Source organism: Thamnophis elegans, chromosome 9, assembly GCF_009769535.1.
Source record: "Thamnophis elegans isolate rThaEle1 chromosome 9, rThaEle1.pri, whole genome shotgun sequence".
NCBI lineage: Eukaryota > Metazoa > Chordata > Lepidosauria > Squamata > Colubridae > Thamnophis > Thamnophis elegans.
Window position 1 is genome coordinate 74689870 of NC_045549.1, and position 15000 is coordinate 74704869.

At 47.8% G+C, this 15000-nt stretch overlaps 1 protein-coding gene across 1 annotated transcript in view; it reads left to right on the forward strand.

The window, feature by feature from the left end:
* ITFG2 (integrin alpha FG-GAP repeat containing 2) overlaps window positions 1–13714 on the forward strand; it is a 17732-nt gene extending 4018 nt beyond the window's left edge. The window contains exons 5-12 of the mRNA XM_032224663.1: window positions 774–916; window positions 2963–3111; window positions 3983–4077; window positions 5237–5290; window positions 6703–6794; window positions 7550–7667; window positions 10197–10370; window positions 13106–13714. Of these exons, the coding sequence (XP_032080554.1) occupies window positions 774–916; window positions 2963–3111; window positions 3983–4077; window positions 5237–5290; window positions 6703–6794; window positions 7550–7667; window positions 10197–10370; window positions 13106–13179 (899 nt within the window). The 3' untranslated portion in view covers window positions 13180–13714. The remainder of the gene's footprint in view (window positions 1–773; window positions 917–2962; window positions 3112–3982; window positions 4078–5236; window positions 5291–6702; window positions 6795–7549; window positions 7668–10196; window positions 10371–13105) is intronic.
* Window positions 13715–15000: the final 1286 nt, after the last annotated feature.

Sequence of the window (15000 nt, forward strand, 5' to 3'; positions counted from 1 at the left end):
TTGTGTTCTTGTTCTTTTGTTTCTTTTTTCTTATTCCTTCTTTTGTTTCTCTTCTTTTGTGTTTTAGTGTTTCTTGTTGTTTCTTCTTTTTTCTTCTTCTTCTCCTTTTGTGTTCTTGTTTCTCCTTTTCTTTTTTCTTCTTCCTTCTTTTGTATTTCTTCTTTTGCGTTTTAGTGTTTCTTGTTTCTCCTTTTTTCTTCTTCTCCTCCTTTTCCTTCTCCTTTTTTTTCCTTCTCCTTTTTTCTTTTTTCCTTCTCCTTTTTTCCCTTCTCCTCCACCACCTTTTCCTTCTTCTCCTTTTTTCTTTTCCTTCTCCTCCTCCTTCTCCTCCTTTTCCTCCTTCTTTTTTTCCTTTTTTTTTTTAATCTTCTTCTCCTCCTCCTCCTTCCTCTTTGAAAAAATGAAGCTAAACTCTTTGACTAGTAGAACAAAGCCTACAAATTATAGTTTACCGTGTAGCTTTTGAGTTTTAAAGAAATTAAAACCTAATTTTAATTAACCGCCTTGGGAATTAATTTGAGCCAGTGGAATAGAATTAAGCACACCCGCTTCAGAAATCAGGTCCTTTTACTGCAAAAAAAAAGATCTTTATTTTTCGTTCTGTCTTATACTAAGATTTTGGAAAACAAATAAGGGTCTTGGGCCACTGATTGAAAAATAATTGATTATCGGAGGGCACAGCGTATGATGTTTTGGGAAGACAGATTCCTTTTGATTTTCTGCCATTGGATCTTCCACGATACAAGCTTGAGCCTGCTTTGCGTTCTCCACAGATGGAGATGGAAAAAATGAATTGGTGATCGGCTACACTGACCGCGTGGTCCGAGCCTTTCGGTGGGAGGACTCCGCGTCCGAGGGCTCCAACAGCCTCTCTGGGCAGCTGGTGCTGCTGAAAAAATGGCTGCTGGAAGGACAGGTAGGACATGAGGACAGAAAGACAGCACAGAAGTTTCATCAATCAATAAACCCAGGGAATGGAACTATGGGGCAGCATAGTTAGCTTTGCAGCTGTTGCCGCCTTAACTTCAGTTTCGTTTAGTTTGAAATTGGAAATTGAAATTTAATAAATTTATATGCCGCCCAATCCTGAAGGACTTAAAAATAGAGAAGAAGAAACAGATTTAAAAGAAACACGTCATGCACTCAATGTAGGCGTGGCTGGACCTCATTCATGAGGTCAACAGCCCCAGGCCTGCCGGAATAGCCAGGTTTTAGTGGCCTTTCGGAAGGCCGAGAGAGTGGGAAGGGTCCGGATCTCAGGGGGTAGGTCGTTCCATAGGGTCGGAGCAGCTACAGAGAAGGCCCTCCCCCGAGGAGTCGCCAGCCCATTGTCCGGTTGACGGCACTCAGAGAAGGCCCATCCTGTGAGATCTTATCGGCCGTTGGGAGGTATGTGGCAGGAGACGGTCTCACAGATATCCGGGTCCTAGGCCATGTAGGGCTTTAAAGGTGATAACCAGCACCTTGAAGGACGTTCGGAGACCGATAGGGAGCCAGTGCAGCTCGCGGAGGATAGGTGTAACATGGGTGTATCTCAATACACCCGATATCGCTCGCGCAGCTGCATTCTGGACCAGTTGTAGTCTCCAAACACTTTTCAGGGGCAGCCCTATTTGAAGTTTGGTTGTCCTTGCACCTCGTACAACAAAATTAAATGCTGTCTCCAGTGTACATTATAACTATAAAAATAAAAACACAAACACGCATCCTTCATATGCTATATACCATATTTTTCGGACTATAAGACGCACCCTTTTCCCTCAAAAAAAAGAGGGTGAAAATCTGGGTGCGTCTTTTACACTGAATACAGCATTTTTTGCCTCCTGAAACCCCACCAAAATGGCCGTGCATAGCCTTTAGGAGGCTTCCGGAGTGCTCCTGCGGGCTGGAAAGAGTAGAAATGACCGAAAAATGCACTATTTTTTGCTCAATTTTGCCCCCCAGCTCCCAGGAGCACTCTATAAGCTTCCTAAAGATTGTGCATGCCCCTTTTTTTGACAAAAAATTAACCCGTTTTCAAGCAGGAGTCCCTTTACCATTTCAGACAAGTAGCTGTCCAATCTCTTCTTAAAAACTTCCAGTGATGAAGCCCCCACAACTTCTGAAGGCAACTTCTGTTCCACTGGTTAATTGTCCTCACTGTCAGGAAATTTATCCTTAGTTCCAGGTTGCTTTCTCTCCTTGATGAGTTTCCATTCTTCGTTTCTTGTCCTTCCTCCTGGTGCTTTGGAAAACAAATTGATCCCCTTTTTTGTGGCGGCCAATATCAAAGACATAGAACCATCAAGAGAAAGGAACAGAAGTTAACCCCTTCCCATAATGAGGGTAGTTTAAATGATTCATAAAGAGAAGGAAGGAGGGAAGAGAGGGAGGGAGATGGGAATGAGAAAGAAGAAAAAGGTGTGAAGGCGGAAAAATAGAATGAGAGAAAAGAGGATGAGAAAGAAGGAAAAAGTAGGAAAAATAATGGAAGAACAAATGGAAGAAAGATAAACAAAGGAAGGAAAAGGTAGGGGGAGAGAGAGAGAGAGGAAGGGAGGAAAAAATAGAAAGGATGAAAAAATGGAAGGAAGAAGATGGGAACGAGAGAAGAAAAAGATAGGAAAAATAGAAAGGATGAAGGAAAAGATAGGAAGAGAAAGAAGGAAAAGGTTGGAAGGAGGAAAACTAAAGGAAGGGGAAATGGAAGCAAAATAGATAAAGGAAGGAAACGTTGGTGAGAGAGAAAGGAAGGAAAAGGTGGGAAGGAGGGAAAATAGAAGGAATAAAGGAAAAGGAGAAGAGAAAGAAAAGATCAGAAGGAAGGAAAAATGGAAGCAAATTAGATAAAGGAAGGAAAAGTTGGTGAAAGGGGAAGGAAGAAAAGGAAGGAAGGACAGAGTAAAGGGAGAATAGTGCTGGTAGTTGTAGTGGAAGCTCTCTCGGCTGATGAGCCTTTGATTCTTTCCCGTGGTGAGGACAGGTGGATAGTCTCTCTGTGAACTCAGATGCCGATGGCTCCCGCCAGATGATGGTCTCCCAGCCAGGCTGTGGTTACGCGGTCTTGCTCTGCACTTGGAAACAAGAGCAGCAGCCTCCCACCGAGAGCGTGGACAGCTCTGCATCCGGCAGGTGAGGTGACCCAGAATTCCCGGGGAACAATGTCCACCCAGTGAGGTCCAGCTGTTACCAACCTCTTGTGGTAGTTGAGCAGTCCAAGATCACTTCGCTCTTCCCACACGTACCGCATCACGGTTTCCAGCAGCGGGTGTTTTATTTTCACCCCCCCCACACACACACAAATCAGACTCGTGGTGCGTTATCAGTGCCCCCTCCACTGAAGGACAATGGGTGTCTTCTTTAAGGAGGTGCCAACCGCCCAGATGCTGGACCCAATTGCGTCCAGTGACTGACACGGATGTGCCGAAGGCAGAGGAGAGGAGAGCAGTGGAAATCTATGGGCTGGTCCTTGGGCTGAAAGAGCCACCGCTGCTAGCGAAGCCCCAGCTGAGCTCTGGGGATAAAAGGCAGGGGGCGGAGATGAATAGATGTGGCAGAGGAGAGCAGTGGAAATCTATGGGCTGGTCCTTGGGCTGAAAGAGCCACCACTGCTAGTGAAGCCCCAGCTGAGCTCTGGGGATAAAAGGAAGAGGGCGGAGATGAATAGATGTGGCAGAGGAGAGGAGAGCAGCGGAAATCTATGGGCCGGTCCTTGGGATGGAAGAATCACCGCTGCTAGCAAAGCCCCAGCTGAGCTCTGGGGATCAAAGGCAGGGGGCGGAGATGAATAGATGTGGCAGACAACTATTCATCTCCCTGCTGGACGGACTTGTTAGCCTGCGATGAGAGAGAAAATTTTTGCCCGGGCTGCCGGCATTCCCGCGAAAGGGAACCATTTATCGTCGTGTTTGGGCGCCAGGTCAGCAGATTCTCTTTCCACCAAACGGCGAGACAATTCTGTTGTCCCGTTAAGATCTTCTGCCTTTTCTTTACGACTCTTCAGGGAAGGCCCCATCCGGGATGTCATTCTTCACCAGACGTCGGGTAGAATTCACAACAAGAACGTTTCCACTCATCTGATAGGAACCATTGGCAGAGGTAAGCGGTTAGCCGTTGGATTCATCGGGGGAAAAAATAATAATGATCAGAAAATATACTGGATTTCCAGAGAGACGGAACGCGAAAGTTTCATCTCTCTGTGGCTTAGACCCGAAAGGGGGGGCGGGGGGCTCCAAACTTGGCAACTTTGTGGACTTCAACTCCCAGGATTCTCCAGCCAGACGTGACCAAATGACCTTGGGAAAAAACCCCTCAAAAATTTCAGCTACTCCTGAACGCAGTACCACAAGCAGGGATGGAAGCAAGGCAGCAAATTGGGGCCGTGGGACGATAGGAGGCTCGGGACGATAGGAGGCTCCAGCCGATTGTAAATGTGGCCCAGCCGGCGAGTGGTGAAGCAGTGATTGTGCAACCATGCGGGTTGGCGGGACAGTCCTAAGTGCTTGTAATGATTTTCTGAGGCCCGTCGTAATTTTGCTGTTGTTAAATGAACAGTTGTAAGTCGAGGACTGTGTGTTCTAAAAATCCGAACGGAATGGAATAGAATAAGAAATAGAATAGAATAGAATAGAATAGAAATTAGAATAGAACAGAATAGAATAGAACAATAGTGGAATGAATTAAGAATAGAAAGGAAAGGAAAATGGGATGGGATTGAAAGAGGAATAGAATAGAATATGGAATGGAATAGACTAAATAGAATAGAACAGAATAGAACAATAGTGGAATGAATTAAGAATAGAAAGGAAAGAAAAATGGGATGGGATGGGATTGAAAGAGGAATAGAATAGAATATGGAATGGAATAGACTAAATAGAATAGAACAGAATAGAACAATAGTGGAATGAATTAAGAATAGAAAGGAAAGAAAAATGGGATGGGATGGGATTGAAAGAGGAATAGAATAGAATATGGAATGGAATAGACTAAATAGAATAGAACAGAATAGAACAATAGTGGAATGAATTAAGAATAGAAAGGAAAGAAAAATGGGATGGGATGAGATTGAAAGAGGAATAGAATAGAGAATGGAATGGAATGGAATAGACTAAATAGAACAGAACGAATAGAATATGGAATGGAATGGAATAAATAGAATGGAATTAAAATAGAATGGACACACACGAGGAATTTGTCTCTGTGGCATAAGCTCTGAGTAAAGGGCCCTCTCCTAACCTCTTGCATTCTTTCTTTGCAGGTTGTTCAAAGGAGCCGAAAGGCCTCGGTCTGTTTGCGCTCTGCACTTTAGATGGTAAGTCTTGATTTTCTTGGAATGAGGATGGAGACAGGGGAGAAGAGATGGGGCTGTATTTAAGAAGCTTTTCGGATTGTCAGTGCAATCACAATTCGTTTTTTTGCTAAAACCAAAACCGTCCCGATATTATACACTTTTCCAAAAGTAAAAAACGGGATATTCCTGAAGAAATAAAAAGAGTTTTCAATCCACATTGGTTGAATTATGCGTGTTCATGAATATAGCAGAAAAGGAGCATTTTTTTTCCCCCTTCACTTGCCTAAGCTTTACATATGCCTGATTTCTTCTGTTTTTTGTCCTTCCTCCCCCCCGCTCCCATCCCCATGTTCTAAGACCAAACCCCAACTACAGAAGTAGGTTTTGAGACTCCGGAAGGAGCTCAAATGTCTCAAGAACGAAAAAGGATTCAATTCACGTTCATTTATATCCGCGTTCCCCAACCTGGCACCGGGAGGCAAGAGAGGGGAAGAGGGAATGGTTTCATTTGTGTGTGAGTGGTGGGCTCACCCGAGTAGGGCTGAGAGTCTCCACCGCTCACACGAGTGGGGCTGTTATGTCCCAGCCTTTGCGGAAGCAAAGAAAAACCCTTCCTTTATTTACACCTTGGAAATTAATTGCATTTGAGCGCAGGTCCTTCAAGGAGTTAGCCGCAGCAACAGACCTTATCAGTCCCTTGCGATAATTGCAAGGCCATGAGCTGCAAATTAAGTTCTGGCAAGCAGTGTTTGTGGCACAAAACGTAATGAGCAAAACCTTCAGAAATACGAACTGTTGTCTCCTACGACCATCACTCCCCTTTCCTTCTATTTATTCCCCAGCCAGGGAGGGGCCATTCAGCGTCCACATACGCTTTGCTTCCTGAGTCAACTCCTTGTCCTCTGTTGTTCTCCTTTCCTAACAGCTCTGCGCATGCACACATTTGGAACAGGCTCCACCTGTTCTTCCTCCCCACTCATAGCAGCCTCCAAAGGCAGCTCCCTCTCCGGTGGCTGGGAAATGTCGGACGGCCCTGGCTCTATCTCTGCACCCGACGCAGAGCCTCCATCAGAGACTTTCCCAGGCTCCAGAACTGACCCAACTTCTTCCCCAACCTCCTCATTGTCCGAGTCTGCCACCAGCTTCTCTGGCAGGCCACAAAGGCTGTGTTCATGCATACTCGCCCTCTGGCTCTCCACTCGCGCAGCCCGGTTGCCAATAGGCCACTACACGGTAGTGGGCTGCAGCCCACAGGTTGGGGACCCCTGATTTATATCATCTGCCCTTCCCTCAGAATGTCCCTTGTCATTCCCGTAGCAGCCTACAAAGCGTTGAAACATTTCAAGATGCTGGGATGAGCCTGCCCTGCTCCTCCGTGGGAGCCCTCAGGAAATGGCGGAATTGCTACTCATCCTTTCTTTGTCCCCTTCCAGGGACCCTGAAGCTCATGGAGGGAGCAGACAAGCTGCTGTGGTCTGTCCAAGTGGACCACCAACTTTTTGCTCTGGAAAAACTGGACGTCACGGTAAGTTTTTGCCTAGCTGACCGGCACTTGGGGCAAGCAAGATGTATCCAGACACAGAAGCACTGTTAAGAGACATAACAGTCTAATTCTATTCAGTTCCCCCCTGCACCTGTCCTGTTTTTTGGAAATTATAGCCCTGTCCTGCTCTCTTTTAACAGCTCAGACGGTCTGATTTGCAACTGTTATAGCCTCTTACATCCTTCTCTTGCTGCCTTTGTCCCGTTCCCCGACCCAGATGTTGAGAGCAGAGACAGAGAGAGACAGGGAGGGAGAGAAAGAGATGGGGAGAGAGGAGAAAGGAGAGAGAAGAGAGACAGAGAGAAAGTTAGACAGAGGGAGAGAGAAGGGGAGAGACGGAAACAGAGGGAGGGAGGGAAGGGGAGAGAGACGATGAGAGACAGATGGAGGGAGGGAGAGGAGAGACAGAGAAAGAGGGAGAGAGATTGGGAGAAAGAGGCGGAAACGGGAGAGTGACGGAGGGAGAGGAAGGGAGGGAAGGAGAGACGGACAAGGAGAGAGAGACAGACGGAGGGAGGGAGGTAGAGAAAGAGATGGGGGGAGAAAGAGAGGGAAGGGGTAGAGGAGAAAAGAGAGGAGAGACAGTGAGAGAAAGGAGGAGACAAAGGAGGAGAAAAGGGGAGAGAGAAAGGCAGAAACGGGGGGGGAGAGACAGAGAAAGAGGGAGGAGGAGAGAGAGAGCATGGCTGCCATTCGGACAGGCAGCTTCTTTCTGAGAAAGTTTCTCACACTTTCAGGGAAACGGTTACGAGGAGGTGATCGCTTGCGCTTGGGATGGACAGACGTACATCATCGATCACAACCGGACGGTGGCCAGGTTCCAAGTGGATGAAAACGTCAGCGCCTTCTGTGCCGGTGAGCAAATCCCTGGGCGTTTTCTAACTCCCAGGTCCACAAACTCACACACACACACACAGACACCCCAGGACCAGCAGGCCTCCAAGGTCCCTTCCAGCTCTATTCCGATTGATTTGAGGGTTTGGGTAGCGTGACTTCCGAAGACAGGTCCACCCTTGATTATAAAGGAATGGGCCATCCCTGCCCCCCTCCCAAACTTTATATCCTTGGTAGAATTTACTTCCCAGGAGAAAGAAAATGCCTTTGCACACTGCCAACCGCTGTGTACAGTTGAATTATGGGAGATTAATTCTTTCCACTCAGATTCTTCCCTAAAATGCTCTCTGTTTCTGCCGAAGAATAAAAACGCTGCCCCTTGTTTTGGTGACTCTTGTAGACCACCTATATCAGTCATGGTGCATCTTGCCCAAACCCGAAGGTGCGCACATGTGCCAGACCGCCGGAAACCCAACAACCAGCTGGCTGAGCTGGGGGGGGGGACAATGCGCCTTCCCAGAGAAGGGGAAGCGTGCCACCATCACAGAATTTAACCTATTTCTAGGTTAAATTACCATATTGTTCGGAGTATAAGTTGCTCCGGAGTATAAGAGGTACCTAGCTTTTGGGGAGGAAAACGGGGGTGGGGTGGGGAATCTGCCTCTGCCTCCCAACAATTTGCTTCCTTGCAGCAAACGACCTGTTTCAGCACAGCCCGATTAGCACAAGCAGCTGATTGTCGGTTGGATCGGCCTACCAACAATCAGCTGTTTCAGACAGCTTCTTACCTCGGAAAGGGGGGTATTACAATTAAAATCTTTAGAGGTATTAAAAGAGGAGAAGGTAGTTCAAACATGGTTCCAGTATGGGCAATTACAGGCTAGGTGGAAAATAGATAAAAAAATTGGTTTTATTCAAGTTGAGGATAATCTGTTTAAACAAATAAGAGATCAAAGCTTAATGCATATAAAGAGGATATATAATGTATTAATACAGATGGATTCGGAAACAGAATTAGTTAAAGATTGTATGATAAAATGGGCTCAAAATATTGAGGAACCAATAATGTTGGATACATGGGAAAGAATCTGGGTAAGAAATGTGAAATTTACACAAGCTCAAAATCTGAGAGAAAATTTTTACAAGATGTTCTATAGATGGCATTTAGATCCTAAAAAGTTGGCTTCTATGTATCCGAATGTACAGCCTAAATGTTGGAGGTGTGGTTCTCTCGATGCTACATATTATCATATATGGTGGACCTGCCAAAAGGTTAAGGCATTTTGGATAAAAATATGGTGGGTCATGCAAAATGTTTTTAAAAGAAGGATAAAGTTTAGTCCTCAGTTATTTTTACTAGGTATATGTACTGACTTTACAGTGGTAGAGACCAATTTGATTCTGCACCTGATAACTGCAGCAAGACTGTTGGTGGCGCAATATTGGAAGAAGGAAGACTTGCCTACAATTCAAGAATGGACATTGAAAGTAACAAACTTAGCTGAAATGGCTAAAATATCGGCATATCTCAAAGATCATTCAAATGAGAGATATAAAGGAGACTGGAAAAAATGGATTGACTATATACAAAATAAATATGGGACTAAGAAATTCCAGTTAGCCTATGCTTAAGATCAGAAATGATTTAAACTGTTAAAAGTCAGTTCAGTAAGAAGAAGCTAAGGTCAATCTAGAATGTCATTAATTTCTTTATTTCTTTTTTCTCAATAGATTTTAGACTGTGTTAGTTAAAAATCCATACCGTGTACGGGTTCTGGGAAGTCGGGGGGGGGAGGAGGAGGGGGGGTGGAGGGAGGGAGGGGTACACACAACAAAAAAAAATGTACTTCAATGTCTTAATGATTGACAAATGATGACATATTTGTGTTTTTTTTTTTAAAGAAAAATAAAAAAGTTCTGTTAAAAAAAAAAACAATCAGCTGTTTCAGGCTGCAGGGATTGCCATAGCCTATTGCCGCCTCAACGCACCCCATTTTCGGCCTCTGCATCCCGTTTTTGGCCTCTGCATGCCCCTTTTCCCGCCAGTTCCATGCGGCAGGGATTGGAATGGGTGGAGTATGGGGCGTTTGGAGGCGGAAAGCAGGGCTTGCGGAGACTGAAAATGGGATGCTGAGGCCGAAAATGAGGCACCCACAGGCAGCAATAGGCTGTGGCAATCTCTGCAGCCTGAAGCAGCTGATCATTGGGAGGCCGATCCAACCGACAATTAGTTGCTTGTGCTAATAAGGCTGTGCTGAAACTGAAACAGGCTGTTTGCTGCAAGGAGGCAAATTGCTGGGAGGTAAGAGGCCAAAGGGTGGCGGTCGGTGGGTGGGCGGGGCTACATTTGGTGTATAAGACTCACTCAAATTTTCACCCTCTTTTATGAGGGAAAAAAGTGCATCTTATACTCCCAAAATACGGTACACATTTGCCGGTGGCCTCTCAGGATTTGAAATGTCGTTTAGGGATTTAAAGCAGGATTTAAAGTGGTTGGATGTTTTCTGGCGGTCCTCTTCTTGACTTAACAATGGCGTCATCTCCCTCCAGGCTTCTACTCTTGTAAAGGAGACCATAACAGCCCTTGCCTGGTCTACGTCAGTTTCAACCAGAAGATCTACATCTATTGGGACGTGCAGTTAGAAAGGATGGAGTCCACCAATTTGCTGAAGACGCTCGAGAATAATTCTGAATGCGGAGAACTCCTGCTTCGTCTGGATATAGGTAGGTTGGTAAGCTTCTTTGCGGTTGTTTCTACCAGGGTTTCACAGAGCAACTATCCGGTATCTGCCTTCCAGAGAGCGGGAAGTAAGATTTAGGATTATTCCACGTATTATTAGAGCTTGTTCTGAACCAGCCTTAGCGGAACCCAACTCCTTGTCATTAAAAAACCCTCTTTATGTATCCCTTGTGAATTAATTGCATTCACCCACCGAAAAATCCAGGCAATAGCTCAAGGAGTTAGCGGCAGTAAGAGATCTTATCAGTTCCTTGCGATAATTGCAGTGTTTGTGGCACGAAACACCATGAGCAAAATCTTCAGAAATACAAACTGTTGTCTCCTACGACCACCTCCCCCCTTTCCTTCCACTTATTCCCCAGCTTTGCTTCCCAAGTTTACTCCTTGTCCTCCGCTGTTCTTCTAACAGCCTTGCACATACACGCATCTGGAACAGGCCCCAGCTGTTCTTCCTCCTCACTCATCTCAGCCTCCAAAGGCAGCTGCCTCTCCGGTGGCTGGGAAATGCCGGACGACCCTGGCTCTATCTCTGCGTCCGACGCTGAGCGTCCATCAGAGCCTTCCCCAGATTCCAGAACTGGCCCAAGTTCCTCCCCAACCTCCTCATCATCCAGGTCTTCCGCCAGCTCTGCTGGCAGCTGGCGGGCCACAACAAGAGGTGTAATATCAACCATCAAAGATCTAATGGAAGAGTATCAACATCCTGGCATTGTTCTTGAAGGCTGGTTTCCTGGACCGTTAACGTCTTACCTCTTTATTTATTCCCCTTGAAAACAGCTGAATTTTCAACCTTTGTAAGGCAAGGTTATTTGTAGAGAAAGGGACATTTTAATTTGATTTGCTTTAGTTCAGTATGTATGGGCAGCCATCTTACTGTCCCCTTCATTGTTCAGACGTGACTGCTCCTAATCGTCAAGAGGCGCCTTTTGTCAATCATTCACTTTCGATAGATAAATGCACTGTGAAGATTCTGTATTTTTAAATGGGAAACACGGGGGCCTCGTGGGGCAGCGATCTACTAGATTTCTGAATGGATCTAAGCATGGATTCCCATGCCCTAGAGCAGTGGTCCCCAACCCCCGGTCCGCGGACCGGTGCCGGGCCGTGGAGTACCTGGCACCGGGCCGCGCAGCAGCCGGGGGACATGAACAGCTGCCCAAAGGTCCGCGCGCGCGCTGTTGGAATCCCCGGGCGCTGCTGGTACCGCCGCCACCGCCGCCCCCTGCGAAACCCAAGAGCGGCTCTTCTCCTACGAGGCGGCTGGCTGAACAGCTGCCCAAAGGTCCGCCCGCGCGCTGGTGGAATCCCCGGGCGCTGCTGGTACCGCCGCCACCGCCGCCCCCTGCGAAACCCAAGAGCGGCTCTTCTCCTGCGAGGCGGCTGGCTGAACAGCTGCCCAAAGGTCCGCGCACGCGCTGGTGGAATCCCCGGGCACTGCTGGTACCGCCGCCACCGCCGCCCCCTGCGAAACCCAAGAGCGGCTCTTCTCCTGCGAGGCGGCTGGCTGAACAGCTGCCCAAAGGTCCGCCCGCGCGCTGGTGGAATCCCCGGGCGCTGCTGGTACCGCCGCCACCGCCGCCCCCTGCGAAACCCAAGAGCGGCTCTTCTCCTGCGAGGCGGCTGGCTGAACAGCTGCCCAAAGGTCCGCGCACGCGCTGGTGGAATCCCCGGGCACTGCTGGTACCCGCCGCCACCCGCCGCCCCCTGCGAAACCCAAGAGCGGCTCTTCTCCTGCGAGGCGGCTGGCTGAACAGCTGCCACCGCCGCGCGCCTTCCTGCCTCAGCCGCTCCGTCGCTTCCAAGGAACGGCGTCAGCGGCGGCAGCTTTACTTCTGAGGCGCTGCACACTTCCCCAATAGTCGTCACAGCCCAGGTAAGAGAACGGGAACTTCCCGCCTGGCTTCCAGCCCGCACCGAAAGGGGGCCGTTGGGGTTTTTTGTGGAGCTCGGAAAGACGCGCGTCAGCTGTGCCACTTTTGCCCAAGCGCCCGAGGCAGCCAATCCTGGTAAGCAGGTGGTGGTTAACTGGCGCCTTTGCTGCAGGTTTTTCTGGAAGGGGCCACTGCCGCTGTCCGGAGGTGACCTTGAGCTGCTCGCTCGCTCTACGCGGGGCTGGTGGGGCTGTGACGCTCGGAGGTGGCGCGTGTGGGAGTGAGAGGCGCGGGGACTGGCTTTCTCCGGACCGGTTTTCTCCGGGGGGGGGGGGAGGCGAAGGACCAGGCTGCAGCGCAAAGGCTCCTGGGCCATGCGCAAAAGCTCCTGGGCCGTGCGCAAAGGCTCCAGGGAAGAGAGCCCTGTGTGCCCCTGCGCACGCTCAGCGGGCCACGGTAAAATTATCAAAGGCTGACTGGTCCGCGGCGATAAAAAGGTTGGGGACCACTGCCCTAGAGAAATCGATGGGAATCGGTTCATCTGAAGCCACGAGGAGCCTGCAAATTGCGACTCCTCCCCTCCCCATATCCCATCCCACCTTCTCTCTTTGTGCAGAGATGGTTATTATTACTCATGACCATAATTGACCCTAAAAAATGTCTCCTGCTAAGTGAGATTCATCCCATTTTACCCCCTTTGCTCGCGACGATTGTTAAGTGAATCACTGCAGTTAAGTTAGTAAGGGCCCCTAAATGAATTGTTGTAAGTTGGGGACTACCGGTGCTTTTCCTGGGTGTTATGCACAGCGCCCCTCTTAAATAACACTGTATCTTCTTTGTTTTCATAGCCAAAGATGACATTTCAGCCGTCAAGGATCTGATTCACAAGACCTTATACTTCCCCAAGAAAGCTGTTAAGTAGTCTCGGCGCGGAAGAAACTCCATCGCCAGCACTCTTGATATGCTTCGCCGGGCTCCTTAAGACTCCGATGTCCTGTGTTCCAGTCCTGCCAGGGCGTAATCAGGAACGAGCAACTTGCAACGGAAGTTTTACGAGCCCTGGTGGCGCAGTGGTTAGAATACAGCATTGCAGGCTGGCTCTGCCCACTGCCAGCAGTTCGATGCTGACCGGCTCAAGGTTGACTCAGCCTTCCGTCCTTCCGAGGTCGGTAAAATGAGGACTCAAGATGGTTGGGGGCAACAGGCTGAGCCCGTAAACGGCTTAGAGAGGACTGTAAAAGCCCTGTGAAGCGGTGTATAAGTCTTAAGTGCTATTGCCAAGATATGCTCCCTCTGTCCTTAAAAGCCGAAAGGCGCAAGGTTGAATATATAAATATGTACGTGTATATATGTAAACATGTCATTAGGATGAATCTTGTGTTGTTACTTTCTTCCCCTTGGTCTTTAGTTACGGGTTTTTAAGGAAAGCTTCAATAAAGAAAAGTCGTGACCTCGTTCAATTTGTAACGTTCCCATTATTCAAGATGTTGCTTCTATTCCCAGAAGCACGCAGGGCAAGAAAGAATGCAGGAGGTGCTTCAGCAGCTGGCATCTTCCTTGGGGGGGATTCTGGAGGCCCTTAAACTGGATTGATGGAGAGACTCGGGGCGAGGATTGATCTACCATATTTTTCAGCATATAAGACGCATCGGGGTATAAGACGCAGCAAGGTTTTGAAAAGGAATTTTTTTTAAAAAAAAAATTTTTTGCACTCTGCAAATCTCCCAAAAACGGCCCATTTTTTCACGAAAACGCCCTCCCTTTTTTAGACATGAATAGCCTTTAGGGAGCTTGCAGAGTGCTGGGGAGGGGACCAAAAACAAGCAAAAAATGGCCCATTTTTTTGTAAAAAAAAAAAAGGCATAGATAGGCTTTAGGAAGCTTATAGAGTGCTCTTGGGGGACTTGGGGGGGGGTGTTTTTTGCTCATTTCTGCCCTCCCCAGCCCCCAGGAGCTCTCTAAAAGCTTCCTACAAGCTACGCACGGCCATTTTGGTGAAGGGGGCAGGGTTTCGGGAGGCCAAAAATGCTGTATTCAATGTATAAGACGCACCCAGATTTTCAGCCTCTTTTTTGAGGGAAAAAGGTACATCCTAACACTCCGAAAAATACAGTAGGTTCGGGAGTTTGGGGCCACCTGGAGCCAGTTGATGTCTGGGTTCTATTTTCCAAAATCACAATAGTAGCAATAAACGTAACCGCTCCATCGATGAAGCACCCACAACTTCTGGTGGCAAGCTGTTCCGCTGGTTAATTGTTCTAACCATTAGGACGTTTCTCCTTTAATTCCAAGTTCCTTCTCTCCTTGATTAGTTTTCATCCGTTGCTTCTCCCTGCCCTCTGGCGCTTTGGAGAATAGGCTGCCCCCCTCTTCTTTGGGGCAGCTCCTCAAATACCGGAATACTGCTGTCATGTCACCCCCTAGTCCTCCTTTTCTCTGGAGTAGCCATGCCCAGTTCCTGCAACCGTTCATGTTTTAGTCTCCAGGCCTTTAATCATCCGTTGCTCTTCTCTGCACTTTTTTTTCCAAAATCTCAACATCTTTTTTTGTGATGTGATGTGACCAAAAGTGGATGCGGTACTCCAGGTGTGGCCTTACTAAGGCTTTATAAAGCAGTACTAATAGCTCACTTGATTTTGATTCTATGCCTCTGTTTATACAACCAAGGGTTGTATTAAGATATTTTTTTTCGGCAGCTGCCACGCAGGGCTGGCTCATTTTTATGGGATCGTCCACTAGGACT